We start from the raw sequence: 27,699 nt of genomic DNA on the forward strand, positions 1-27,699 counted from the left end.
TTTGTACTCACTTCTGCTGTGGGTGAAGCTGCATCACAAACGATTTACACGAACTAGACGCATATGTAGATCGGGATCGTCGCTTTCCTTTTAAAAACGAAAGTAACGTTGTCTTCTGCCTCTTAAGTGGCTCAGATGTCGGGAGTAAATGACGACTGCTATGTTCATTATTACATCCAACAACAGAACACCTCAATCGCTCAATTAGAGTCTTCCTCTGCACCTGAGTCACACAATGGTGATCGTATTCGGACTGTTTCAGCTCGGTGAGGGCGGGGCTAAGGTAAGGCACTCATGTCAATCAACTATTGTGGGAGGGGCCTCTGTCTGTGTGCCGTCACAATGACAAGAAGCTGAGAATGACCTGATTTAATAAAGGGGATATTACTTTTAAAGATGAAAAAAATACCACTGGGTAAATTTTTATACCAATAAACATTAATGTTTAAACAACATGTAAAAGTGAGTTTTGCATCTGATGGCCCCTTTAACAAACCGTCAGTCTCCGCCATCTAGAGTTTTATTGCAGAACTATTTATTTCCTCCTTCCATCAGTTGCATGTTACCTGATGAGTCAATGAGGGAGCAGCTTCATAAGGCTTTGTCATGGTCTCATCAAGATTGTCCATTAGCATAGCACTGATGCTAACGCCAGCTGTCGGACCGAAGAGATGCTCATTTCCGGCCTCAGGTAGTTCTTCTGAGCCGCTGCTGGCCACAGCTGAGGAGCTCCGCCATCTGTCCCCCTTTAACCTGGAACATTACAACATAGACTCGTTTATCGCATATTTTTTAAATCTATAAAATGCCCCAATCATTCTCTCTCTTACTCATTGATATAGCACTGTTTCATCCTGAGTTCTCCTAAATGTTCCAGAACTTTTGGAGTGTGTGTTTGTCTGTGCGCCCTCCTCTTTCTACCCATCAGCTGTGAAGGATGCGGCAGCTTCTTGTGTGTCAGGCCTTCTCTCGCTCTCTTACAACCGCTCACCTGAAAGAACCAGTTCACCATACACTCTTAAAAATAAAGGTCCTTCACGATGCCATAGAAGAACCTTTTTTTGTCTAAATGGCTCCATAAAGAACTTTTAACATCTGAAGAACCTTTCTGTTTCACAAAAGGTTCTTTGTGGCGAAAGAAGGTTCCTCAGATTATAAAAAGGTAAGAAAGAGATGGTTCTTTAAAGAACCTTTGACTGAATGGTTCTTTGTGGAACCAAAAATGGTTCTTGTATGGCATCGCTGTGAAGAACCTTTTAAAGCACCTTTATTTTTAAGAGTGTACCGTAGTAAAGTGATGGACATACAATTCCAGTGTTCTGCTAGTTAATAGTTAGACCCTTAGATTACTTTTATTTTATATTTTATATTGAGTTTGATTACTTTGTATGTTTATCATATGAAGAGGATAATACTGATATAAAAATACAAAGAGAAAGAAAAAAATTCCACTAATTTTTTATCACAGTATGAAGACATTGTGAAGGAACTGAAGGTGTTTGTGAGTTTATGAAAAAGCTAATCTTAAACCATAAACATTTTTAAAATAAGACAAATAATAGTTAAAAACACAAGTAAACCACTTTAAAAAAAGAAAAGGTGACCCTGGATCTCAAAACCAGTATTAATTTTTTTTTTTTAGTGAGTCAGATGAATTAATGCATGTTCACATTTATTCTAGAACTAAAGTATCATCTTACTCACATTTTTATTAAATTACATTTTAATCCAAAAATTAACTCAGATATTTTCTTGTCAATTAAAAAGTAACGCGTTACTTTACTAGTTACTTGGAAAAAGTAATATTATTACGTAACTTGCGTTACTTGTAATGCAACGCTGATAATAACTGTTGCATTAGAAATGCAATGTGGAGAAACACTTTTTAAAAGGCAGGCCTGTGTGTGCGTTTTCACACATCTACACCTTCTTAATGTATAAAACATGTCAAAATATACCATAATAATTAAAAAAAAATGTAAAAAAAAATTAACCTTTAGACACTCACCATCCCAGCTGGCGTGGAGTTCAGAGCAAAAGCTAGAAATCGGTCAAACGACTCCTCACTGCCAACAAACACACAAACACAGTCAGTTCAGAGCATCCTGAAGTACTGTTTTTAAGTAAAAGTTTTACCATGGTAATGGCACATCTGTCCCCCAGAAAGTCTCGCCATTTTGAGGCTGTATAGGCAACACATTCGTCTCAGTATAACGAGCCACTTCCTTTGATCGCCTGTAGATGGCACAACAACATTACTGTACCCTTAAAAGACAGTAGAAACGCATATTGATTTTAGTTTTAAGCATACTGACAAAAACTCTTACTTTGCTAACGGCGGAAGCAGGTTAAAATCCACTCTTTCAGTTTGTGGTGACAGACAGCTCGTGCTCCACATTTCTGTTAAACATGAAGCAAAAAACAGCTGATCTTCGATTTTAATCGTTTAGTATTTCGATATTTTACGACTGAAATAGGTCCGCTTATATATTAACAAGAAACTGAGTATATTTAGACATAAAATTAGTTGAAGATATAACTTAAAAATAGTATAGTAACTAGAATAAAAGCGATTTGTGGAGTTTGTTTGGTTTCTCAGAAATTTTCGCGCCACTGGCGGGACTGCGCGTGAAAGGATGATTTACATACAGAAAATTAGCTGTTATTCGATTATTATTATTATTATTATTATTATTATTATTATTATTATTATTATTATTATTATTAAATAAACTAAAATTGGGCCTTTTCATCCAAAAATAAGTGAAATTATATTTTTTATTATTTTAACTATTTTAATTATATTATTATTTCATATACAATGAAATTAGACCCTTTACATCCAAAATGACTAAATAAGTAAAATTATATTTCTAACTATTATTATTATTATTATTAGTAGTATTATTAGTATTATTAGTATTAGTATTAATATTAAATAAACTGAAACTGTGCCTTTTCATCCAAATTTATGAAATAAATGAAATTATCTTTCTAACTATTTTATAATAATAATAATAATAATAATAATAATAATAATAAACAAACCAAAATTGGGCCTTTTTCATCCAAAATTATGAATTATGAATTATATTTCTATTTTGAAAACTATATATATTATTATTGTTATTATTAATAATAATAATAATTATATAAATGGAAATTGGGCCTTTTTCATTCAAAATTATGAAATAAATGAAAATATATTTCTAATTATTTTAAGCATATTATTATTATTATTATTATTATTATTATTATTATTATTAAATAACCCAAACATGGGCCTTTTGTCATTCAAAATTATGACATGCATGTAACTATATTTCTAACTATTTTAGCTATATTATTATTATTATTATTATTATTAATAATAATAATAATAATAATAATAAACAAACTCAATTTGGGCCTTTTTCATCCAAAATTATGAAATACATGTAATTATATTTCTATTTTTTATTATATTAATATAATAATAGTAATAATGATAAATAAATAAACCGAAATTGTGCCTTTTCATCCAAAAATACGAAATAAATTATATTATATTTCTAATTATTTTAAGTATATTATTATTATTATTATTATTATTATTATTATTATTATTACTATTACTATTATAATAATTATAATTATTAAATAAACCAAAATTGGTCCTTTTTCGTCCAAAATTATGAAATACATGTGACTATATTTCAAACTATTTTAGCTATATTATTATTATTTTTATTAATAAAAATAATATTAAATAAACTTAAATTTGGCCTTTTTTATACAAAATTATGAAATACATGTAATTATATTTCTAACTATTTTAACTATATTATTATTGTTATTTTTAAATTAAATAAAATTGGGCCTTTTTTCTCCCAATATTACAGAATAAATGAAACTATCTTTCTAACTATTTTAACTATATTATTATTATTATTATTATTATTATTATTATTATTATTATTATTTCTATTAAATAAACCGAAATTGGGCCTTTTTCATCCAGAAAATTATGAAATACATATAATTATATTTTTAACTACTTTAACTATATTATTATTTATTATCATTATTAATAATAATACTAATATTAAATAAATCGAAATTGGGCCTTTTTTTTTTATCCAAAATGACTAAATGCATGAAATTATCTTTTTAACAATTTTAACCATTTTATTATTGTTATTATTATTAATGATTAATAATAATAATAGTAAATACACTGAAATTGGGCCTTTTTCATCCAAAATTGCAAAATAAATTAAATCATCTTTCTAATTATTTTAACTACATTATTATTATTTAAATTAAATAAAATTGGGCCTTTTTTCTCCAAAAATTACGAAATAAATACACAAAATTAAATTTTAACTATGTTAACTATAATAATAATAAATAAATAAATAAACTGAAATTAGGCCTTTTCATCCAAAGTTGCGAAATAAATTATCTTTCTAATTATTTTAACAATATTATTATTATTTAAATTTAATAACTAAATACATGAAATTATCTTTTTAACAATTTTAACCATATTATTATTGTTATTATTATTAATGATTAATAATAATAATAATAATAAATAAACTGAAATTAGGCCTTTTTCATCCAAAATTCCGAAATAAATTAAATTAACTTTCTAATTATTTTAACTTTTATAACTATTGTATACTTGATGATTAATACAATTTTATTTATTTATTTATTTGTTTATTTATGTATTTATTTATTTATTTATTTATTTATTTTAAGGTGTAGCAGGCGGGCAGGACTTTTATCTGCTCAGGGGATCTGCTGACGTCATGCGGTGATCTTTGGGAAGGGTGAGTGCGGAGCTCCAAACTTTCACACACCGGCGATTGTTTAATTCAGCCGTCTTCATTCAGTAAGATCTGTCAGTGTCCTGAAGAGTGTAAAACAGTGTTGTTATCATCCACAACAGCGTTAGATGTGTTTACCGAGGACGCCTCTCCTGATTTTAAAGTTTTTTTGTGTTCTGTTTGAAGTGAGGAGATTTGGGATAGCCACAAGTGAACGTTAAACGGACGCATGCGGATCACGTTTATGTGACAAACAACTTTTCGGCACGGGGAAAAAAAGCGAAGAATCAACTTTCTGTTCTTTTTGGACGTGATTGTTGTGTTGGGATTTGTCTCTACGAATTCCAGTGAACGGAAAAACTTCCACCCAACTTTTCCTGCTGCTGGTCGTCGTGTGATCCAGCAGGTGGAGAAACACGAGCCGCTGTTTCATCTGGGAAAACAACACTGGAACCGGTTTTCTTCTCAAACTCCCTCTGGATTTAATTTTACCACTTGGTGGCTGGAATAAGCAACTTTCCAGAACTAGTAAGTGCTACATCTGCTTTGACAAACACACAGACAAGTAAACATACAAATAAACAGAGTTGCTTCACTATGTACATCACGTACTGTGTATAAACGAAACATTTTTGAAAGCAATAACAATGGAATTATTATCCTAATATATACACCAAATCTTAATGGGATCTCTTTAAGAATCAAATAGAGTAGAAGTCTCTTCTTCTCATTGATCTAAAGTACAGCAAAGGCAGTAATTATTGTGAAATATTTTTACTATTTAAAATAACAGCTTTATATTTGAATGTGTTTTTAAATGTAATTTATTCCTGTGATCAAAGTAAAATTTTCAGCTTCATTACTTCCTAATTATTACTACTATTATTATTGTTATTATTATTATTATTATTATTATTAAATAAACTGAAATTGTCCCTTCTCATCCAAAAAAATAATAAAAAAAATCGTTTTAACTATATTAATAATAATAATAATAATAATAATAATAATAATAGTAGTAGTAGTAGTAATAAACTGAAATTGGGTCTTTTCATTCAAAATTATTATTTTTAAATTTTTTAACTATTTTAACTTTTTTATTATTATTATTATTATTATTAAATAAACTGAAATTGTCCCTTCTCATCCAAAAAAATAAAATAAAAAAAATATTGTTTTAACTATTTAACTATATTAATAATAATAATAATAATAGTAATAAACTGAAATTGGGTCTTTTTCATACAAAATTATTATTTTTAACTTTTTAACTATTTTAACTTTTATTATTATTATTAAATAAACTGAAATTGGGTCTTTTTAATACAAAATTATTGTTTTTAACTGTTTTAACCTTAATATTATTGTTGTTGTTGTTGTTATTAAATAAACTGAAATTGGGCCTTTTTCATACAAAATTATTATTTTAACTTTTTAACAATTTTATTATTATTAATTTTATTAAATAAACTGAAATGGGCCTTTTTCATACAAAAGTATGAAATAAATTAATTATTTTAACTATATTATTATTATTATTATTAATGTTGTTGAATAAACTGAAATTGGGCCATTTTATCCAAAATTACTAAATACATGAAATTATGTTTTTAACTATTTTAACAATATTATTATTATAGTTCAAATTATTAATATTGAAATAATATTATAATTAATATAATATTTTTATTATTTAAAATAAATTTTTCTATGTGAATATGTTTTTAAATATAATTTATTCCTGTGATCAAGCTAAATTTTTTGCGTCATTACTGCAGTCTTCATGGTCACATGATCCTTCAAAAAACATTCTAATATGCTGATTTGCTGTTTAAGAAACGCTATTATTATTAGTAGTAGTATCAATATTTAAAACATTATATATTTCCGGATTAATGATGCTAAAATTCAGCTTTTAAAAGAAAACAGAAATAAATTACATTTTAAAATATATTCAAATAGAACTTTAGAATAGGTAACACTTATTCACTATTAACTATGCCTTATTAGCATGCATATTACTAGAATATTGGCCATTTATTAGTACTAATTAAGCACATATTAATGCCTTATTCTACATATACAGAAACTTTTTATGGCCATTCTTTTAACTAGTAGAGAACTCAGCTCAGTTTTAAACCAGTTTTACTCTGTCAAAAGTTTGTAAAGGAATGTGTAGATGACTCATCTTAAAAAAAAAGATCTTTCCGGATAACCAGACGTTCCTAAAGGATTTTTCTTGTTACTTAAGCTTGTTACTTAAGCTTGAACTCTGTCTGTAGTGCATTAGAATATAAAAATAGAATGCATTAGAAAATCAGAGCGAGGGATGGAATTTTAACATCATGAAATATCTTTTAATTCATTTTGACGGGTGCATTTAGTCATTGTGGGAGTCATAATTGTTAAACTGTGAGCTGTTTTATAAAACAAAATAGTTTGACAGCATATTGGAATCATATGAGAGAAATGCCATTAAGATCTATTAGATTTTCCATTAAATTGTCAGAAACCGTTCATGATTAATAAACCTGTTGAGTTGCTTTAGGTGGATCCCAGCACTGCTTCAATGATTGGACAGCGTACAGAAAGTTGCCATGCCATTACAGTTGTGTTTTGGACATGATGTTACAGTACTGCCATTGTTTTTGGACTTAATGCCGTGCTTTTTGGAAATGTATTTCTTAAAGTGTCTCTGTACTATTTTACCACCACAGTACTTTTTGTCAAGAAAGATTTTTTTTTTTTTATGATGGTGTCCATGACATCTGTGAGTTTACAAGAGGGAAATAATATTTTCTCAGTTCCGCTTCAGGTGTATTGATGCACTTTATTCAAACTTGCATGTATTTCTGTATCTGTTTTTCATTTTTATTGTCTGTGTCTAACGTGTTATGTCTGGCTCGCTGAGATGATCTGTGTACTCTGAGCCTTGTCTCTGGCACTTTAATTGAAAACTGCGTTTGCATGCCTGTATTCTGCACTGCAGCTGCTTGTCTTTAGAGTCTTTATTACAGGACACACACACACACACACACACACACACACACACACACACACACACTTAATGACAGACCAGCATTCCTCAGGCTCACAAAGGTATGCTGTCTCTCTGTCTTTCTCATTTTAGCTGTCCATCTCTCTCTGTCTCTTTTCCTTGGCAGAAAGTTAATTATAAGAGTTGTTCAGTCTGTAACGTGGCATAGTTTAGTTTTTAAGTACATAGTTTGGAGGAAGTGTCAAAAAAATTGAATTGCATTGCGATCTAAATTGCGATTTAGGTTTGCTGTGCTTGTTTGTAGTCTGTGCGATTTGGCTAAAAAATGACTATATGTGACCCTGGACCACAAAACCAGTCATAAGGTTAAATTTTACAAAACTGAGATGTTTATATAATATGAAAGCTCAGTAAATAAGCTTTCTATTGATGTATGGTTTGTTAGGATAGGACAATATTTGGCCGAGATGCATCTATTTGAAAATCTGGAATCTGAGGGTGCAAAAAAATCAAAATCCTGAGAAAATCACATTTAAAGTTTTCCAAATTAGGTTCTTAACAATGCATATTACTAATCAAAAATTACATTTTGATAGGTTTACAGTAGGAATTTTACAAAAAATCTTCATGGAACATGATCTTTACTTAATTTCCTAATGATTTTTGGCATAAAAGAAAAATCAATAATTTTGACCCATGCAATGTATTTTTGGCTATTGCTACAAACATACCCCAGCGACTTAAGACTGGTTTTGTGCTCCAGGGTCACATATAATAATAATAGTAATAATAATAATAATGATAGCAGCAATTAAAATAGTTATTGTTGAAATAAGAAATATTACTATTGTAAAATGGAAAAAACAGTGCAACTATAAAATTACAATACTAATAATTAGGACTTTATTAATTTTTTTACATGTTAAACCATTGCACTTTTATATGGATGGAAAACCAGCATTTACTGTAAACGGAGTTGCTTCAAGACACTGAAAACGATTTATTTAATTTATTTATTTAGTCACGCTTCACTTTGAAACATGCAGCATTTATGTTTAAATAAATCACAGCTTTTTCAGTTTGATAACTACACTACCAGTCAAAACATTTTTGTTGTTTGTAAAGAAGTCTCTTCTGCTCACCAAGCCTGCATTTATTTAATCTAAGTACAGCAAAGGCAGTAATTGTGAAATATTTTTACTATTTAAAATAACTGCTTTCTATGTGAATATGTTTTTAAATGTAATTTATTCCTGTGATCAAAGCTAAACTTTTAGCATCATTACTCCAGTCTTCAGTGTCACATGATCCTTCAGAGATCGTTCTAATATGCTGATTTGCTGTTCAAGAAGCTTTTTTATTATTATCAATATTTAACAGTTAAAGTTTAACATTTATCTACAATGAAGAAGCTTTTGTAACATTTTACACTATACCTTTCAAAAGCTTGGAGTCAGTATATTTTTTATTTTTTTGGGGAAAAGAAATTAATACTTTTCTTTAGCAAGGATGCTTTAAATTGATCAAAAGAGCTGATAGAGACATTTATAATGTTTTCAACAACAACAGTAATAATAATAATATTATTTAGTTTTTTTGAACAATGATCCTGAAGGATCATTTGACACTAAAGACTGGAGTAATGATGCTGAAAATAAAGTTTTGAAATCACAGGAATAAAATACATTTTAAAATATAAATAGAAAACTGTTTTAATTTTAAATAGTAAAAATATAAAACATTTTCAGTAACAAAATTGTGCTGTTTTTGCTGTACTTTGTATCAAATAAATGCAGTCTTGGTGAGAGGAGACTTCCTTAAAAATAAAACAACTTTTGACTGGTAGTGTACATTAAGCTATATTCTCATTTTGGTTTTAGTTTGAGTAAATGTGCAGCCCTACTTAGATTAATAGTTCGCAAAAAAATACATAATTTACTCACTCATGTCTTTTCAATCCACGTGGGAATTGAACCAAACCAAAAGAGTGATGCAACTTAAATTAAACTAATTTCCTGAAGTTGGAGGAGCAGACAAAGTCAGTTTTTGCTGAAAATCTTTCTCTGTGCCGTACCTGTTAAACCTCATTCAAACTTCCACATATTCAAATGAGCTGTGTCACAAAAGGTCAAGTCACATGAAAAAAACAGTGCTGCAGCGCGTCTTCATGAAATACATTTGAATGTAGGGTATGCGGAAAGGGAAATCAATTTAAAATCTGCAACAGACGCAAGAGACTTTAAAGAAATAACAAAATTAGTTCTGTTTCTCACACAAAGACTTTAGAAGAGAGCTTGAACATCAGGTGGATTCTTTTTATGATACTTTTATTTCCTTTTGAGAGCATGGAACAGAGTGAGATGTGCATTCTGCTAAATATCTTTTGTGTGCCACATGAGAAAAAAAGTGTTTCGAGTAAGATGAAAGAAGTTTCATGATTGGGTGAATGACTCCTTTAAATGGATCCAAACAAAGTTCAGAATTGACTGAGGAAGGTTTGCTCTTAAATCAGTGTTTCTCTTTTATCAGTATGGAGCTCTGAGCAGCAGTTTGTTGTACTGTGATTTGGTTCCATGCTCCAGATTCCAGCCCTTATTACTAAAATGTGACCAACATTACATTTCCAAACGTTACAGAAGCACTGTGCTAGAGGGGAAAGAGAAAGTGAGGAAAAGGGCATAAGTGAGGGCGTAGAGGCCTGGTAGCAGGAAGTCCTTTGTTTTGACAGAGGTGTTTTTAAAGTCCTTTTTTAGGGATTGATTTTTATTGATTTTACAACAAAGCAGTCATTTGAGTTTTCGAAAGGAAGTCTCAACACACTGCAAAAAATGCTTTTCTAGCTTAGCTTTTTTTTGTCTTGTTTCCAGCCAAAATATCTAAAAATTCTTAAATCAAGAAGGACTTTCTAGATGAGTAAAAATTATTGTCTTGTTTTCAGAAAAAAAAGTCAAAATTTACATTTTAGCTTGAAACAAGTAAAATAATCTGCCAATGGGGTAAGAAAAATAATCTTGTTTTCTGTTTGAAATAAGATTTTTTTTTCTTACCCCATTGGCAGATTTTTTGGCTTGTTCTAAGCAAAAGCTCACTTAATTTTGAGTTGTTTTTCTGAAAACAAGAAAATAATTTTTACTCGTCTAGAAAATCCTTCTTGATTTAAGAATTTTTTGATATTTTGGCTGGAATCAAGACAAAAAATCTAAGGTAGAAAAGCTTTTTTTGCAGTGCACTGACTCACCAGTCAGAGCCATTTTGCTTTTGTCATTACAAAATACTCATCTATCATAGAAGCAGATATGTTGAAATCATACACCCTGCCAGTGCCAAATAAGGCTTGCTTTGTCTCATGAAAGCACCTTATGTTTTTGGAAACTTTAAAAACATAAAAACATTCAAACATTATTAAAGACAAGTGAAAAGTCAGTGAAAAAATCTGAACAAATACACAAATTACAAGCATAGATGAACACAATATAAATATATTTGTTGTTTGATTAGCTTTATTGACGCAGACAGCAGCAGGTATTTATAGGCTGCTGTCACTTTAAGACCAAGTGCACTTACCTAATACACTAACCAGTGTTGTGCAAGTTACTTACAAAACGTAATACATTATATATTACTAGTTACTGTCTTTTAAAAGTAATTAGTTACATTACATTACATTAGTTACATTATTAGTTACATTACATTACAGTATTACTGTCTCTAAATTGTAATGCGTTACACTACTTTTAAGTTACTTTTGAGTTACTTTCATTAAAATATATACGGATACGCACAAACCGCATTAATACATTCATAAATAACACCGGTAAATAAAGCGAAGTGTTATAATGTACAATCATTAAACACAATAAATAGCCTATATGCTATTTTAAATGGTTTTCAGAACAAAACAAGAATGAAGAATATAAGTTGCTAAACAAGCCAAAACGAATGAGGGTAAAAGTGAAACTAAAAGGCATTGTTCTGACGCAGCCTACCTCTCTCATTCGGCATCAGTCCAATTAAATGTGTCCATATTCCTGATTTATTTGAATGCCAAACTATTATCTAAACCAGGATTTGTACTTAACTCGCTTATAAAACATCCTCCGTCCTCACATGAGCAAATATGTGTTTGGCCCGAGCTCAGGCTGAACAGCACGGATTGTACTAGGCAGTACGCACTATTTAATTTGACCAGTGTTTCTATATTTGATTGACGGTATTTTATACTTATAATTAACAGACTGCAACTTTTGCAATGCTGTGTGTGCATGAGGCGCCGGCGCAATCGAATAGCGGAATAACTCCGTCATTTTTGGTCATACAGATCATTTAAAACTGTAGTGTTTACTTTTATTTCTGTCATCTCGTTTTCCTTTCCGTGAACTTTCGTAGAGCGCCGCTCCACACAAAAATGAACCAAACTCAGCAGCATATGTCACAGTCTTTTCGTTTTGAAAATCGGTTAATTGGGCTATTTATGTCAGATATATTTCGCCTATTCATTCATTATATATTATTATATAGACTGTGATTTAATAAAAACTGATTTTGTCATTTTTAGCTTAATTTTTGTTGCTTGTCTGCACTCGTCCGCTGCATTTTTTTTCTCTTCTCCGACTCCGCAGCTCTCTGCGTTATCTTTCGTTCTCTTCTCTGCAGTGATCTCAACCATCGAATTCCAGCAACAGGAAGACAAAATATTTTACTCGTGGACTTTTTTAAATTCACAAATAATTTTGAGTTAAAATATGCATTACTGAGATTGTAATGTAACAAGTAATATTATTACCCAAATTTTATTAGTAATGCGTCATATTACCGCGCTACAGCAAAAAGTAATAAAATACTGTAATATATTACTTTTGTAATGCGTTACTCCCAACACAGATACTAACACACATCTGGTTTCTTTCTAAAATGTTTGTTTACTTAAGACCTAATGGACTCAGTTTAGGAGGCGGTTGTTTTAACACAATTGAGGTCAAAAGTTTGCATTGCCCTTTCAGAATCTGAGGCAAAATGCATGTTATTGTTTATTTAGTACTGACCTGAATAAGATATTTCCCATAAAATGTTAACATATAGTCCACAAGAGAAAACAATAGTTGAATTTTTTAAAAATTACCCAGTTCAAAAGTTTACATCCCCTTGATTTTTAATAATGCATTGTTACACAGCACAGCTGTGTTTTTTTGTTTAGTCATAGCTGTTCATGAGTCCCTTGTTTGTCTTTTCTTCAGAAAAATCCGTCAGGTACCACAGATTCTTTGGTTTTCCAGCATTTTTGTGTATTTGAACCCTTTCCAACAATGACTGTATGATTTGAGATCCATCTTTTCACACTGAGGACAACTGAGGGACTCATATGCAACTATTACAGAAGGTTCAAACACTCACTGATGCTCCAGAAGGAAAAAAAACATTCATTAAAATCCAAAACCTTTGAACAGAATGAAGATTTGTACATTTTTCTTATTTTGCCCAAATATAATATATTTTTTAATTAGTACTGCCCTTCAGAAGCTACATAAGATACTTACATGTTCCCAGAAGACAAAATAAGTTAAATATACCCTGGTCTTCAAATTCAAAAAGTTTTCACTCCCCGGCTCTCAATGCATGTTTTTTTCCTTCTGGAGCATCAGTGAGTGTTTGAAGAACAGCAGGCAGTTTAACTGTTCAGGACAAACAAGGGACTCATGAACAACTATCACTAAACAAAAAAACAGCTGTGGATCATTCAGGTAACAACACAGTTTTAAGAATCAAGTTGTATGTAAACTTTTGAACAGGGTCATTTTTATAAATCCAATTATTTTCTCTTGTGGACTACATTTTATGTAAAATATCCTATTCAGGTCAGTATTAAATAAACAATAGCATGCATTTTGTATGATCCCTCTTATTTGGTAAAATTAACATTTTGCAGATTCTGAAAGGGGGATTTAAACTTTTGACCTCAACTGTACCTTTGTGTGTATTCATTCAAGCGCAAGGAGATGTGAAAGAGCAATCAACGCGGCTCTCTTTCTATGTGTGCATTCAAGTACTGATTTGAGTTCTCCTTCATCCTTCTTTCACCTGAATGGTATAAAATCGCTTAAATGTGTAAACAGGCATGACAAAACACTTGGTGAATCTTCGAATCACATGCATGCAGAACTATGAGGCCATGTCCTTACGAATCACAAAACAACTGTGATCCGTTGCACCCCAAGACTATATGCAACGTTCTGGCGTCCCGCATGTTTGGCATCTGCAATTTTTGAACAAAGTAAAATAACAGTGACCAAAGACTTGTTATGTTTGGCAGTTTTATCTAAACCAGCCATTGTGTTTTGTTTATGTTTGGGAGACTGCTTCTCAGAGCGATCCTTTGAAGTGTTGCCATGTCCACTTACTATAAGCATTGCTTTTTTTAACATCTTCCAGTTCATGGAGTTTAGAAAGTAGGTAGGTGAAGGTCTGCAGCATGCAAGTTATTTTATTAAAAAGCCAAGTAAAATGCCAAGGTGATACATCTCCTCCTGGAATTATAATGAAGAAAAAAGCCTCATTAAAAGGAATGGAAGTATTGAAAAAAAGACAGTATTTTGCCACAATCTGTCATTTTTTAAAAATTTAGCAAAACTGCTTCACTGCTTGGAAATATTTAAAAAATTTTAGTTCATTAAAATAATGTGATGCATCAAAGTCATTACAAAGAAAATCCCAATGCAGTAAAGCTGGAAATGTCATAGAGAGCAGACCCTCAAGGACAGTGTGTCAAGGACAGTTAGTCTCTTAAAATATCAGATTTGACCTTGTGCTGCTTGTGGTGTTAGTGATATTTATAAGGCAGTTATTCTCATAACTGATATATGTGACCCTTGACCACAAAATTAGTCATAAGGGTACATTTTTTGGAAAGTAAGATTTAAACATTAACATTATTTAACATTTGTGTATGGCTTGTCCAGTGTTGCATATAACCTTTAAGTATATTTTTTCTTTCTTTTCTATTTTTAATAATAATATTAAATTTTTTTAATAATATATGACCCTGGACCACAAAACCAGTCTTAAGTAGCACTGGTATATTTCTAGCAATAGCGAATAATACATGGCCCATAATACATGGGTCGAAATTATCGATTTTTATTTTATGCCAAAAATCATTAGGATATTAGGTAAAGATCATGTTCCATGTAGATATTTTGTGAATTTCCTACCGTAAATAAATCAAAACCTAATTTTTGATTAGTAATATGCATTGCTACAAACTTCCTTTAGACAACTTTAGAGGGCCAATTTCTCAATATTGTTATTTATTTATTTATTTTGCAACCTCAGATTCCAGATTTTCAAATAGTTGTATCTTGACCAAATATTGTCTATCCCAACAAACTATACATTAAATGGAAAGCTTATTTTTTTTAGGTGATGTATAAAATAAATTATACAACAATTTAAAAAAGACCCTTATGACTGGATTTGTGGTCCTGGGTAACATTGAATTACACTACATATTCTTTGTTTTCTGTTTTTTTTTATATATATATATATAATATAAAAGAATATATTAAATACATTTATTTTTTTATAATATTTAATAGCATATTCAAAGTGTAAGCAAAATGTTTTACATTTTAACAGTCTTTAAATTAAAATTTTCTTGTAAATGTTGTGAAGCTTTTTTTAAACTCAATACACCAACATGAATGAAATAAGATTATTTAGAATTAATTAGTTTATATATATATATATATATATATATATATATATATATATATATATGAACCGTGTTTCCCCTACCATTATCTTAGGGGGGCGCCCCGCCCCCCCAACGGCACCCCCCGCCCCCCTTGAATGTCAAGTTCATTTTATTTTTGATATAGCGTCAGATCACAATAGAAGTCATTAAGGTTATCTTTCCTATAGAACAGGGCTATACATTGTTCTTTTATTAAACAAACTAAATTGCCTTGTGTTATTTATCTTATTTACACGAAGGCATGTCATTTCTGTCTTTACATGATCGCGTGTTTACAATGTCTCATCTGCGAAAACACAGACGGGATCGCGGACTCCATTCATAAAAACCGAATCTACTATAGCGCGAAATGCCACGTAAATTCGTCGATTTTTGGATTAATAAATCAAAAGTTGGTCTGTTACTTCATTCAAATCGTGATATGGACTAGTGTCTGTGAAAACTGAAATGCAAAAAGACCGTTTCAATATGAATCCTGCATGCTCCGTTTGCCTCTGTATGTATGAATGGTGGAGACGCGCTTTTACTACACGCATATACTGAAGCACACGTGACGCTCCCGCTAATTTTGGGCATTTGCATCTCGCATGAACAGATAAACTCAATATCCAAAGCTGCTGTGAGTGTCACTTTTACCGTTTCATTTGAGAAAACTAGCATCATAACATGCTGTACACACACAGAAACTTCAAGGCAACCTGTCAAAATAAAAGTAACATGTAACAGAACATTAGTCTTGTATTACTTTTGTACAGTATAATGTAGTTGTTTATATATTCCTATTTAAATAATTGACATGAAACAATATATATGATAAAAATAAATATAACAAGATTAACCACTTAATTGTAGAAAAAATACTACAATTATTATTTAAATGTTAAATTATTATTATTTATTGATTTTAACAGTAAACCTCTGTTTGTTTGCCAAAAATTAAAAGGGTTTATTTTTCATTTGATTAAAAATAAATAAATGTTTATACTTTTAATTTGATTATGAGAAAAAATAATACACACAAGAATTAAAAAAAAAAAAAAAGCAAAAGTTGGTAGAGCCCTATTGTTCAAAATGTTAAAATAGAGAGTTTTGGAGTTATTTTTCCACTGAATAAGTCTATAATAATGTTTTCGTTATTTCACAAAGTAGGGTAAAGTACCGGGAAAAAAAAAGTAACGTTGGCTACCGGCACCCAACCCCCTAAGGCCCCCCCCCCCCCCCCCCCAACACTGGAAACCTAGGGGAAACACTGATGAATATATATAAGTGCTATGACAGTGCACATATCATTTTTTTTTATTATATAATAAATAAAAAGAAAATAGATAGAATAAAAAAAGAAAAAGCAAGCTAGTGTTAGAGACCTAAAAAAAATAATAAGTTCATCACTGGATACTTACTATTTTTCTGCACACATGTAAGCAGACTGATAAAGTGTGTCCCAATCTGCAGTGTGTAATCTCATTTCAGAGTATGAGTCAGGAGTGTGAAACTTTAGATGTACTGCTTGGCTGAGAGCGACTCCATGTCACCTGCTGCGGTTGCATAAGCCAGCAATATGTGTGTAATGCAGACTATGAGTGTAATGCGGGCTGTGTCACAGTGGCAGAGCGTTTGTTTGTGTTGTCTGAGCTAAAGGGTGTAGCTCTGTTCCTGTAACCTGATTGTAATGCAAATCTTTGAGTGCTGGATATGCGTTCAGGACGACACCCAGAAATCACAACCTCTACATGGGTCACAAACTAATTTTACTGTAGGGTCATTCCGTGTCAATTCAACCAGAGGTACCCGGCTCAAACTTTTTTTGGTTTTGCTAATATTTATTCTGAAGAAAGATAAACATGTATAGTAACGAAGGCCAAAATATTAAATGTCATTGAAGAATAATTACTGAGTAATCCAATATTTTATAGAGGGAGGTCAAAATGGCTATTTTCACCTTAGATTCAGAGTCAAGTTACAGGGGGTTAAAAATGAGTTCAGAAAGAGGCCAGCATCATTATCTTTTTTTATTTTTACAAAGAGCTTGGTAGTTCTATTAGTACAATCTGTTGACTTTAGCAATCTTAGTTGCATTATGTGCCAATGGTGATCGTTCAACAAGAAACAAGATACAATTCTAATTTCAACATTATTTCTTCTTCAGACATTGTTCTTTAAATTGAATAAGTATCAGCTGTACACAAAGTGAACAACATTTGGTTTTCGACCATTGAAAATGGGTAATATTTAACAATCTGGACATTAAGCCTCATTGAAATCCTCATATCTCTGGGACTGAATGATGTAGGGCCTTGAAAAGTAAGATTCTAAAAGAAAAGTTTATGAAGAACTATAATCTGAAATCATATATAGGCATTATAGTTATAGACATGCAAACGTTTGGGAAAAAAGTATATTTATGGCACTCAGACTGGTTTGTTCAATGCAGTTGTCTTGACAGAAAGAAACAAGATACATCTCTAGTTTTGATATTGTTCTTCAGACATTCCTCTTTAAAACAAAAGTTTTATATTTTTTCAAACTGACCCACAACTGGTTTTTGACCACTGAAAATGTGTATGTTTTAACGACATACCCCTGGAGTCACATTGAAATTCCAATATCTCTGGAAACAAATCTCATAGGGCATTAAAAATAAAGATGCCAAAAGGAAAGTATGTTAAGACCCAATATCTAAATGAGCATTCAAATATCTTTAATACTTCTTGAGTTACAGGCTTGCAAACTTTGGAGAAAAACTTAAAAAGTGCATTTTCCTCATTTTTTAATGGTCACCATTGGCACATAATGCAACAAGGATTGCTAAAGTCAACAGATTTGACTAAAAGAGCTACCAATCTCTGTGTAAAAATAAGATAATGATGCTGCCATCTTTCTGAAATCATTTTTACCCCCCTGTAAGTTGACTCTGAAACTAAGGTGAAAATTGTCATTTTGACCTCCCTTTACAAAATATACACCCATGACATTTAATATTTTGGCTTTCGTCAGTATGTCTATCTTTCTTCAGAAAAAAAAAAATAGCACAATCAAAAATTTGAGCCAGGGAAGTTTAGAAAGTTCAAATTTGGTTGATTTGACACGGAATGACCCTGTAGCCTTTTTTCTCTCCACTCTTTTTGTTCTGTGTAAACGTCTTTTCACCTACAGTAGAGTACAGTATCACAGATTTTGTTCATGTGTATTCAAACTTGTACATACTATTGGAGATACAAAGAGTCCCTGAGGGTGCATTGTTGACTAGCCCATACTGTCCCTTCATACCAAGCTGCTAAGGCCTGAAATACACTGGAATGTGTTTACAATGGCTAACATGCATGTGCAGTCACACTAACCCAATAAAGAACAAGTGTGGGTAAAACTATGTTGTAGGGACATTATACTGGAGCATCAGTGAGTGTTTGAACCTTCTGTAATAGTTGCATATGAGTCCCTCAGTTGTCCTCAGTGTGAAAAGATGGATCTCAAAATCAAACAGTCATTGTTGGAAAGGGTTCAAATACACAGAAATGCTGGAAAACCAAAGAATTTGTGAGACCTGAAGGATTTTTCTGAAGAACAGCAGACAGTTTAACTGTTCAGGACAAACAAGGCACTCATGAACAACTATCACTAAACAAAAAAACACAGCTGTGGATCATGCAGGTAACAACACAGTATTAAGAATCAAGCGTATGTAAACTTTCGAACAGGGTCATTTATATAAATTCTGAACTATTATTTTCTCTTGTGGACTATATATAAACTTTCACGTGAGTTATCCAATTCAAGTCAGTACCAAATAAAAAAATAACGTGCATTTTGTACAATCCCTCTTATTGTGGTAAAATAATTAATATTTAGCAAATTATTCAAGGTGTGAAAAAGTGCAAATTTATGTTTTAGTAAAAGTGGGGGGACACATCCACAGCATATCATATGGTTTACTTTTATGTCTTTCAATTACATTATAAGAAACTATTGAAAATATCTTGAATTTTTTCCAACGATAAATGAAAGCCTTATGGGTTTGGGATGGCATGAGGGTGAGTAAATGATGACAGAATGTTATATTTTGAGTGAATTGTCAATTTGAGTTTCCGTCTTGTCTGCTCCCTGTCTTTCATATTCGCTTTTTTTGTTTTATGCATGTTGTATTGTTTTCTTTGAAAACTGCTATTTGCATTAACACACATAAGTGTCTCGGCAAAGTTTTCCCAGAAGAGTTCAAGCTGTTATATTTGCAAAGGGGGGGCCAACTCTATATAAATATCTATGTGTTTAGAATGCAGTGTCATTAAAGTCTCTGTTGGTGTAATGTTGCAATACTTGTGTCCATATAGTGTACATAGCACTTTTATCCAAAGTGACTTACAAATGAGAAGTAAAAGCAGTTAGCAGTTTTATTAAATAACTAGATTACGAAGCAAGCTAGAGAAATGCAGAGAACAAAAATGTTCTTTTTATAGTGCATTGGTTTATGGGTGTGGGTTGATTAAGCGCTTGTGGAAGAGGAGTGTCTTCAGCTGCGTCTTGAAAGATGTGACATTCCCAGCGTTTCGGGTGGAGGTTGGCAGCTCATTCCACCAGAGAGGAATCAAGAGTGTGAAGGTTTTAGAAAGTCAAGTCACCTTTTTTTCCTTATCGCTTTACATAACACAGATTGTGTCAAAGCAGCGTCACAGCGATTAACAGGACAATAGCAGAATCAATTATGGAAACTCAACTAAGAAGATGATTCAGATTCTCATAAGTCTGTGAGTTTTAGTTTAGTTTAGATCAATAATAAAAGTGGCTCATTCTGAATCAACAGGCCTTGTCCATTCTTAGTACAGTGAGAAATGATATCATGCAATTTCTGTTCAGATGAAGAAACAAACTCCTCTACATCTTCAGTGGCTTGAGGGTGAGAACATTTTCAGCAAGTTTTATTTTTATGCAAAATATTTCTTTAATTTAGCCAATCTGCAAACTTTCTACAGTACAAAGCATTTGATGCACAATTCCTGTGCTCAACCAAATTTCAATGGTCAACTCAATCATGCAGAAACCTGTCAAGAAAAGGTCAATATTTATAGATTTGTTTCAGAAAAATGGATCTGATCACAACAAACAGTAATGATCAGTATGTGCCACCAGTGCTATATTTGTGGTTAACGTGCTTAGTATTGGTTTCAGTGTTGTGTATTTAATCCACATTGTAATTGACATGACCAGTTAAATTAAATGCAAGGCAGTGTTAGTGCTTAACTAGTTTATTAAATAATAATAATAATAATAATAATAATAATGCATTTGTTGTTCATTTGTACATGGGTAGTAGCCTATTTTGTAAACCCTTTTACCAGAAAGGAAGACTAGAAATACACATAATTCTGTAGTGTGAAGTTAATCATTTTACAAACATGCTAGAAACATGTTAACAACATGTTAATCATGCTATCTATCCATTTATCCATCCATCTGACACACCGCCTTCAAAACAATCAATCTTTTATCTTTAAAACTACGTTAAACTTCAATCTTTTTTGGACTGAGAGCCATAAAATTTCTTCTTTAAAAATTCTTTTAAAACTTTTAAACTTTTTCACTCTTTCTGATCAGGCTTTTTCAAGTAAACTTTATTATTATTTTTTATTATTATTAAAACTGATCATGCAGCCCAAACCGTAAGGCCTAGAAAACTGAAACTTGGTCAGATCGTAGTAGTATTGTTCGCTACTAAGATCCAAAGGCTCACCCCAATGGGCCTAAAGGTGGCTCTACAGTGCAAAAAAAAACAAAAAACGTTTGGGCAAAGCTCGTACACCATTTGTCGTAGACTCAAAAACTTTACATTGTTGCATTCCTTGGGTCAGCACGAAAAAAAGACTTCTTGGATTTCTAAATGGACTCATATCCGAAACCTACTTTTGATCTAATTGATTATTCTTAACTATGTTAAAAACCTACTTTTGCGAGCTAGTCCAAGGTTTTTTGCCGTATCTTGATCAAACCACTGTAGTGCTGTTCTCTGGAGTATCTAGATGAATAGTTATCAAAAAAATAATAATTTTGTCCTTTGGTTAGCTAAAACAAGGTCATTTTAAAAAGGGGCATGGTCACAAAAGCCTATAGAACCTAAACAAAAACTCAAAACTTTACGAAAATTGGTGAAAACATGTACCAGATGGCTCTTAACAAGCATGCAAAGTTTCATGAAGATCGGGCCATAGGTGGCGCTGTAACAGGTAAAAAGGTGTCAAAACATGGTATTTCTATTGTAAAAGAACTTAAATCGCATATAAAACGTCCATATTATTCACATATACGCTATATCTTCATATCACATGATAGATCTCCTCATTCTGAACAACTATTGTCAATCAAACTGTTCTTTTAATATTTAAAAATTAATTAAAAAACAGACTTTGGTGAGCTAGTCCTAGGTTTAAACTCAAACTCAATAAAATCATATTTTCCATCATGGATGTGTTCTGCTGTCAGCCATTTATTTCATGTTGGCCGACACACTAACAGCATAGAAGCCATAAAGGCCTTAAATGCTCGAACCCCGGTAATTGCTGCTTGCAGCTATATTTTATTAATATTATTATTTTTAATTTTTCTGTTGTTTATTACTATAAAGATGCTTTGAAATAATATAAATTAAAATAGTTTAATGTACGGTAAGTTCTACTGTAATAATTAGTCTGTCTGTTGGCTATTTAACAAAGGCAAGTCCCAGGTAATTCCTAATTTTGGCAGGTCGGGAGTGTGTTGACTGGGCTGATGTGATGGTACAATAACAGTAGCGTGTGTGAATGTCTCTGTGTGGTGAAATTGGCAGAATAAGCATTGTTTTCCTCAACTGTTTTGTGCGTTTTGTTGTAGCTGTTGTAATGGCACACAGCCATAATTATTATCTTTTATAGTAACAGTGGGTGTTCCTTGTTTTTATTGTAGTTAAAGAGGTAATAATGTCCTGAGGCAGTTCCCGTCGTGTGCATCATTAAGATTTTTCTTGAGCTGACAAGTGTACACGGCCCATTGGCTGCTGGCCAGACTCTCATCTGCACGAACAAGACACCTTGTTGTCAACCGGTGGAGAACAAGTGATGATACATGGGGTATAAGGGAATAGGGAAACAATATGAGAATGCAGAGGGTTTGGATAATGTGCTGAAAAAAAATGGAATATAAAAGTGCTTTCTTATGTAATATAGGGTGTGCGATGTGACGATTTTGATCGTGGATAATCTGCTTTTGAATAAGTATCGTAGTATTGTGCTACAGTGTGCCTCTGTCTCAATATACTGTACAACACGACATGCATTCACTCACGGGACACTGCACTTATTCGGAATCACAAAAGCACATTATTTGCATGTGCATTAAAGCCTTGCCGATAAATAACGTTATTTCGTCTGAGCGCTGTTCTGGCATGCACTTCATGAGCACGTAAACCTGAATCGCCTGACCTAAAAGCCTGTCAAACAGCGCCTAATCACTAAAATAAGTTGTCTTTGGCGTCTGATTCGTTTCATTCCTTGGGTCAGCACAAACAAAAGTGGAGCCGAAATCTTTGAGCTGCGACTTTTTTTAACTGAAAAATTGACTTATATCTGAAACCTACTTTTACAACCCACTGCAGTGCAGTTCTCTAGACTCTCTAGATCAATAATTATCAAAAAAATGTTGAATTTTGTCCTTTGGTTAGCTAAAACGAGGTCATTATAAAAAGGGACATGGTCACATATACCCAAAAGCCTATAGAACCTAAACAAAAACTCAAAACCTTATGAAAATTGGTGAAAACATGTACCAGATGGCTTTTAACAAGCATGAAAAGTTTCATGAAGAGCGGACCATAGGTGGCGCTATAACAGTTAAAAAGCTGTCAAAAACATGATATTTCTATTGTAAAAGAACTAAAATCGCAATAAAAAGTCCCATATATTCACATATACTAATTTGCTAAATACTGTCAAAAACATGCAAGGATCGCATATAAACACAGTTGGGTATGTCTAAAGTGAAAGTAAACAGTTGAGAAAAATTTATGCACGCCTGTAGACATTAGATGCGTGCAGCTCTTAATTTCCAAAAATAAGTTTTATGTTTAACATGTTTTATGCTTAAGAAAAACAAAAAAACTTGAGTGAGTGAGTAAATGATGACAGAATTGTCATTTTTGACATGCTAATTAAACAAAACACAAAGCAAAATCACTCTGGTAAATACACCTTCTGTATCTGAAAAATAAATCCCTGTTTGTTTCATGTGTATATTATGAAATAAAATAAATAAAAAAATAATTTCTTCAATGCAAAAAATGCGATTTTTATGTTTGCCTTCTTTGGCCTGAATATCTGCCATTCTTTTTATTTTTATTACCATGGGGTTTTGGTTTTAAAATAGGGAAATTAGTTTGGCTGTACTGCTCAGACAACTTGTTAAATTGTAAAACCAGCATGACAACGAATCGTGATATTTCTGGAAAAAAAAAATTGTGATATGATATTTTTGCCATGTTGCCCACCCCTAATTTAATATTTGCAGTAATCGAAATTTAATATAAACTTTTATTTCCACTAGCATATTGGTCACGATCAGGTAATGATGTAATAAACTGAACTTATTTAAACAGTATTTTTTTGTAAATGTATATACTATTATAGTATGTATTCATATTCAGTTATATTATTTAGTACGTATTAATATTCAGTTCTCATTTTAATTTTAGTTTGTTTTATGTGAAGTATAAAGTGCTTCAGTGTTTTTAGTTTTTTATTTATTTCTGTTTAGCTTTAACTTAAATTTTAGTAATCTTAGTTATTTAACAAACATATTTTATTGTTAGTTGCATTACTATATTTGCTAAGTTGCAGTTTTAAAAGCTCTAACTTAAGTTTTTCATCTAATATTTTTATTTCAGTTAACTTGAGGCGGTTTACAATAGTTGTAGTGTAAGTTAACAGTAACAGTAAGCATTTTATACCGTATAAATGTAAAGCTCTATGAATTTGTCATGCTTTGTGTGACTAATTATTCAGCCGGCAGTGAAAAAGACGTGACAAGAATGAATAACATTACCAAGCCTTGAAAAAAAAAAACATTTTAAACTTTTAGACTGACTTTATTTACATATTTGATATGAATACATGGCAATGTTTGAATGGCCTTTAATGGAGATAAATGCCAGATTCTGTAGCCAGATATTACAGCATCAAACAGCATGAGCTAATGTCATGCCAACCAGAAAAACTTTGACTCTTTGCTCAGTACAGTACAGTATGAAGCAACATTTCTGTATTTATTCTTAGTACAGAAATGGATGAAACGGTTAAAGAAAAGAGTACATTATTTTTCAGCATTTCTGAAGATTTAGTGAATTGTAATCATTGTTTTTCCTGTCTTTCAGGTGCTGAGTAGGTTGGCCAGTAGTAATCATGGCGTCTTCCTCGGTGAAGGTGGCGGTGCGCGTGCGGCCCTTCAACAGCCGAGAGATAAACCGAGGAGCCAAGTGTGTGATCCAGATGCAGGACAAGAGCACATGTGAGTACAGCAGAGTAATGCTTTTCTTTCATTTTATATCTTCATTTTTCTGTCTACATTGTGCGTAGACCCCTTATCTTCGCCTTTAAAAAGAACATTCCTTTCACGTGAACGCATGAATTCCAGACATTTCGTTCACCGTGGTTCATGGAGGTGGTTGAATTTTTAAAGTAAACATGCATCAGACTGTAAATTAGGAAAACATTTTGCTCTTTTTCCAACGGTACGATTTGTTGCCACAGTTCTTCCAGATTATCATCATATTTCCAATAACTTTTGTGCAATCATTTTTCACAGAAAGCCTATTACCTGCCCTTTCCACAGGGCTTGGCATTTACTTTTGTTTTTGAGGAGCATCACGTTTTCCCAAGTAAAAAATTACAAGCATGTGAAATATATTAAATGTTCTTTTTTTAAAATAGGGTGATGCAAGGAGAAATTATGATACAGGAGCAACATGATACAATTTATTAGGATACAAAAAGCATCAGACTGTATTTATAATTATGTAAATATTTATAGGCCTACTTTAAACTGTGTGTATGTACACACACAACCAGTCTTAAGTAGCATGGGTATATTTGTAGCAATTGCCCAAAATACATTGTATGGATCAAAATCATCTTTTATGCCAAAAATCAATCGGATAGTAAGTAAAAATTATGTTCCATGAAGATAGGTTGTGAATTTCCTACTGTAAATATATCAAAACTCATTTTTGATTAGTAAGATGCACTGCTAAGAACTTCATTTGCACAACTTTAAAGGCGATTTTCTCAATATTTAGATTTTTTTTTTTTGCACCCTCAGATTACAGATTTTCTCAAAACAGTTGTATCTCGGCCGAATATTGTCTTTACAACCATCTTTACAAAAAATGGATGGCTTACAGATGATGCATAAATCTCAATTTAAAAAAAAATCTTATGTTTAGTATATTGATATAGTATAAATATAATAACATTGATATATTGAACAATACGCATTCAGTGATGATTTTCTTTCTTTCATGTGATGGGACAGATGCTACCAAAGTTTATGTTGAATTAAATATCAAACATGCCTATAACCAGGAAAAATAATAATGCTGGGTTTAATTATAAACAAGCCTGAAACACACAGGGACTCTTATTTTGAAATATGCTTAACTATTGATTGCTGCTCATTCAAAAAGATGAGGCAGATAAAATATGACCTCTGACAACAATTTACAACATCACAGTATAGATATCATAAAGTAAACTGTTATAATTTAACAACAGTAAATCATAAGGAAGCTATTGGTGTAAATGCACAGTATTCACTGATTGCAAACTGCTCTAAAAGCGTAAGCCTGCAGAACATAAACACATGATATTTACATTGGCTCGACATGCAGCGGCACGCTCTCAGTCTCTGTTATAATGCTGAAGGTGAGGTACAACTCATATTTCTTAGTTTAAAAACTAATAAAGTAATTTGAAAACCTTATGTGAGACGTAAATGACGGCGCGCTCTCTCTCTTTTTCTTGCAAAGTGTGCATATGACTTCCAAATCAATAAAGTTTAAAGGAAAAGAGCATTTTTAGATAAACAAGGCAATAATAGATGGCATTCGTGGAGGTAGACAAATTTCTTTATTAACAACAGGATTGCTTGTAATAAAGATTTAAATGCAAAAGAAAAGGCAGTAGAGCTGACTGTTTCTATCAATAGTAAGTTTTAATTAGTTTTAAGTATTTAAATATTTTGCCACTTGCTTGAGCAACTTAATTTATAAATCTAGAAGTAAATGCTAAAGTAAAAAGCATTGAATAATGTGTTGCTTATATTTATTGCATTTAAACTAGTCTATGAAAGATGTACTGTTTTACTGTATTGTGTAAAAAAATGAATCACAATGCTGAAAAAGCATTATTTTCAATAATGTTTGAATTTGAATCAAAATAATGGATAAAAGTGTTTGTGGAAATCAGGCTTGTGCTGTGTGTAAGCGATTGTACAATAATTGCACAATTTTAAAAACCAAAATGCACTGCATGATCAAACATTTAGGCCAGATAAATATATATTGGAAAATGTCTAAAAAATGCTTCACTCCACCCCTCAAATAAAAATAAAATAAAAAAAACTGATTAAATGCCTTAACAATCCTGATTGGCGTTTCACTATAAATATTTCTACATGATAAAAAGAAGGCTTTAAAAAGTTCGGTATAGGTGATCAGCCTCAAAAAAAACTTTTTTTTTTACCTTCAATTTTCACATTTGTGCTTCTAAATACATTTCACAGTTCACACACTTCTGTTTTTTTGTTGCAAATGCAAGTGAAACACTAACCCTGTCAAGCTCTGATCAGTACTTGTTTACTAAATATTTTATTTAATATATATTTTGTAGCAAAATATTAAATATGTACGTACATTGCAAAAAATGCTTTTCTTACTTAGATTTTTTGTCTTGTTTCCAGCCAAAATATCTGAAGATTCTTAAATCAAGATGGATTTTCTAGACGAGTAAAAATGATTTTCTTGCTTTCAGAAAAAAAACAAGCCAAAATTAAGTGAGTTTTTGCTTAGAACAAGCATAATCTGCCAATGGGTAAGAAAAAAATCTCATGTCAAACAGAAAACAAGATTATTT

General features: G+C 31.6%; 1 protein-coding gene across 2 annotated transcripts in view; it reads left to right on the forward strand.

Annotated features, from left to right (window-relative positions):
* The first annotated feature begins 4,812 nt into the window (after positions 1-4,812).
* kif1ca (kinesin family member 1C, a) overlaps positions 4,813-27,699 on the forward strand; it is a 59,082-nt gene continuing 36,195 nt past the window's right edge. For both annotated transcript variants that reach the window (XM_073840517.1, XM_073840518.1), the window contains exons 1-2: positions 4,813-5,342; positions 24,945-25,078. In XM_073840517.1, coding sequence (XP_073696618.1) covers positions 24,973-25,078 — 106 coding nt within the window. In that variant the 5' untranslated portion in view covers positions 4,813-5,342; positions 24,945-24,972. The remainder of the gene's footprint in view (positions 5,343-24,944; positions 25,079-27,699) is intronic.

Source organism: Garra rufa, chromosome 5 (assembly GCF_049309525.1).
Source record: "Garra rufa chromosome 5, GarRuf1.0, whole genome shotgun sequence".
Classification (NCBI taxonomy): Eukaryota; Metazoa; Chordata; class Actinopteri; order Cypriniformes; family Cyprinidae; genus Garra; species Garra rufa.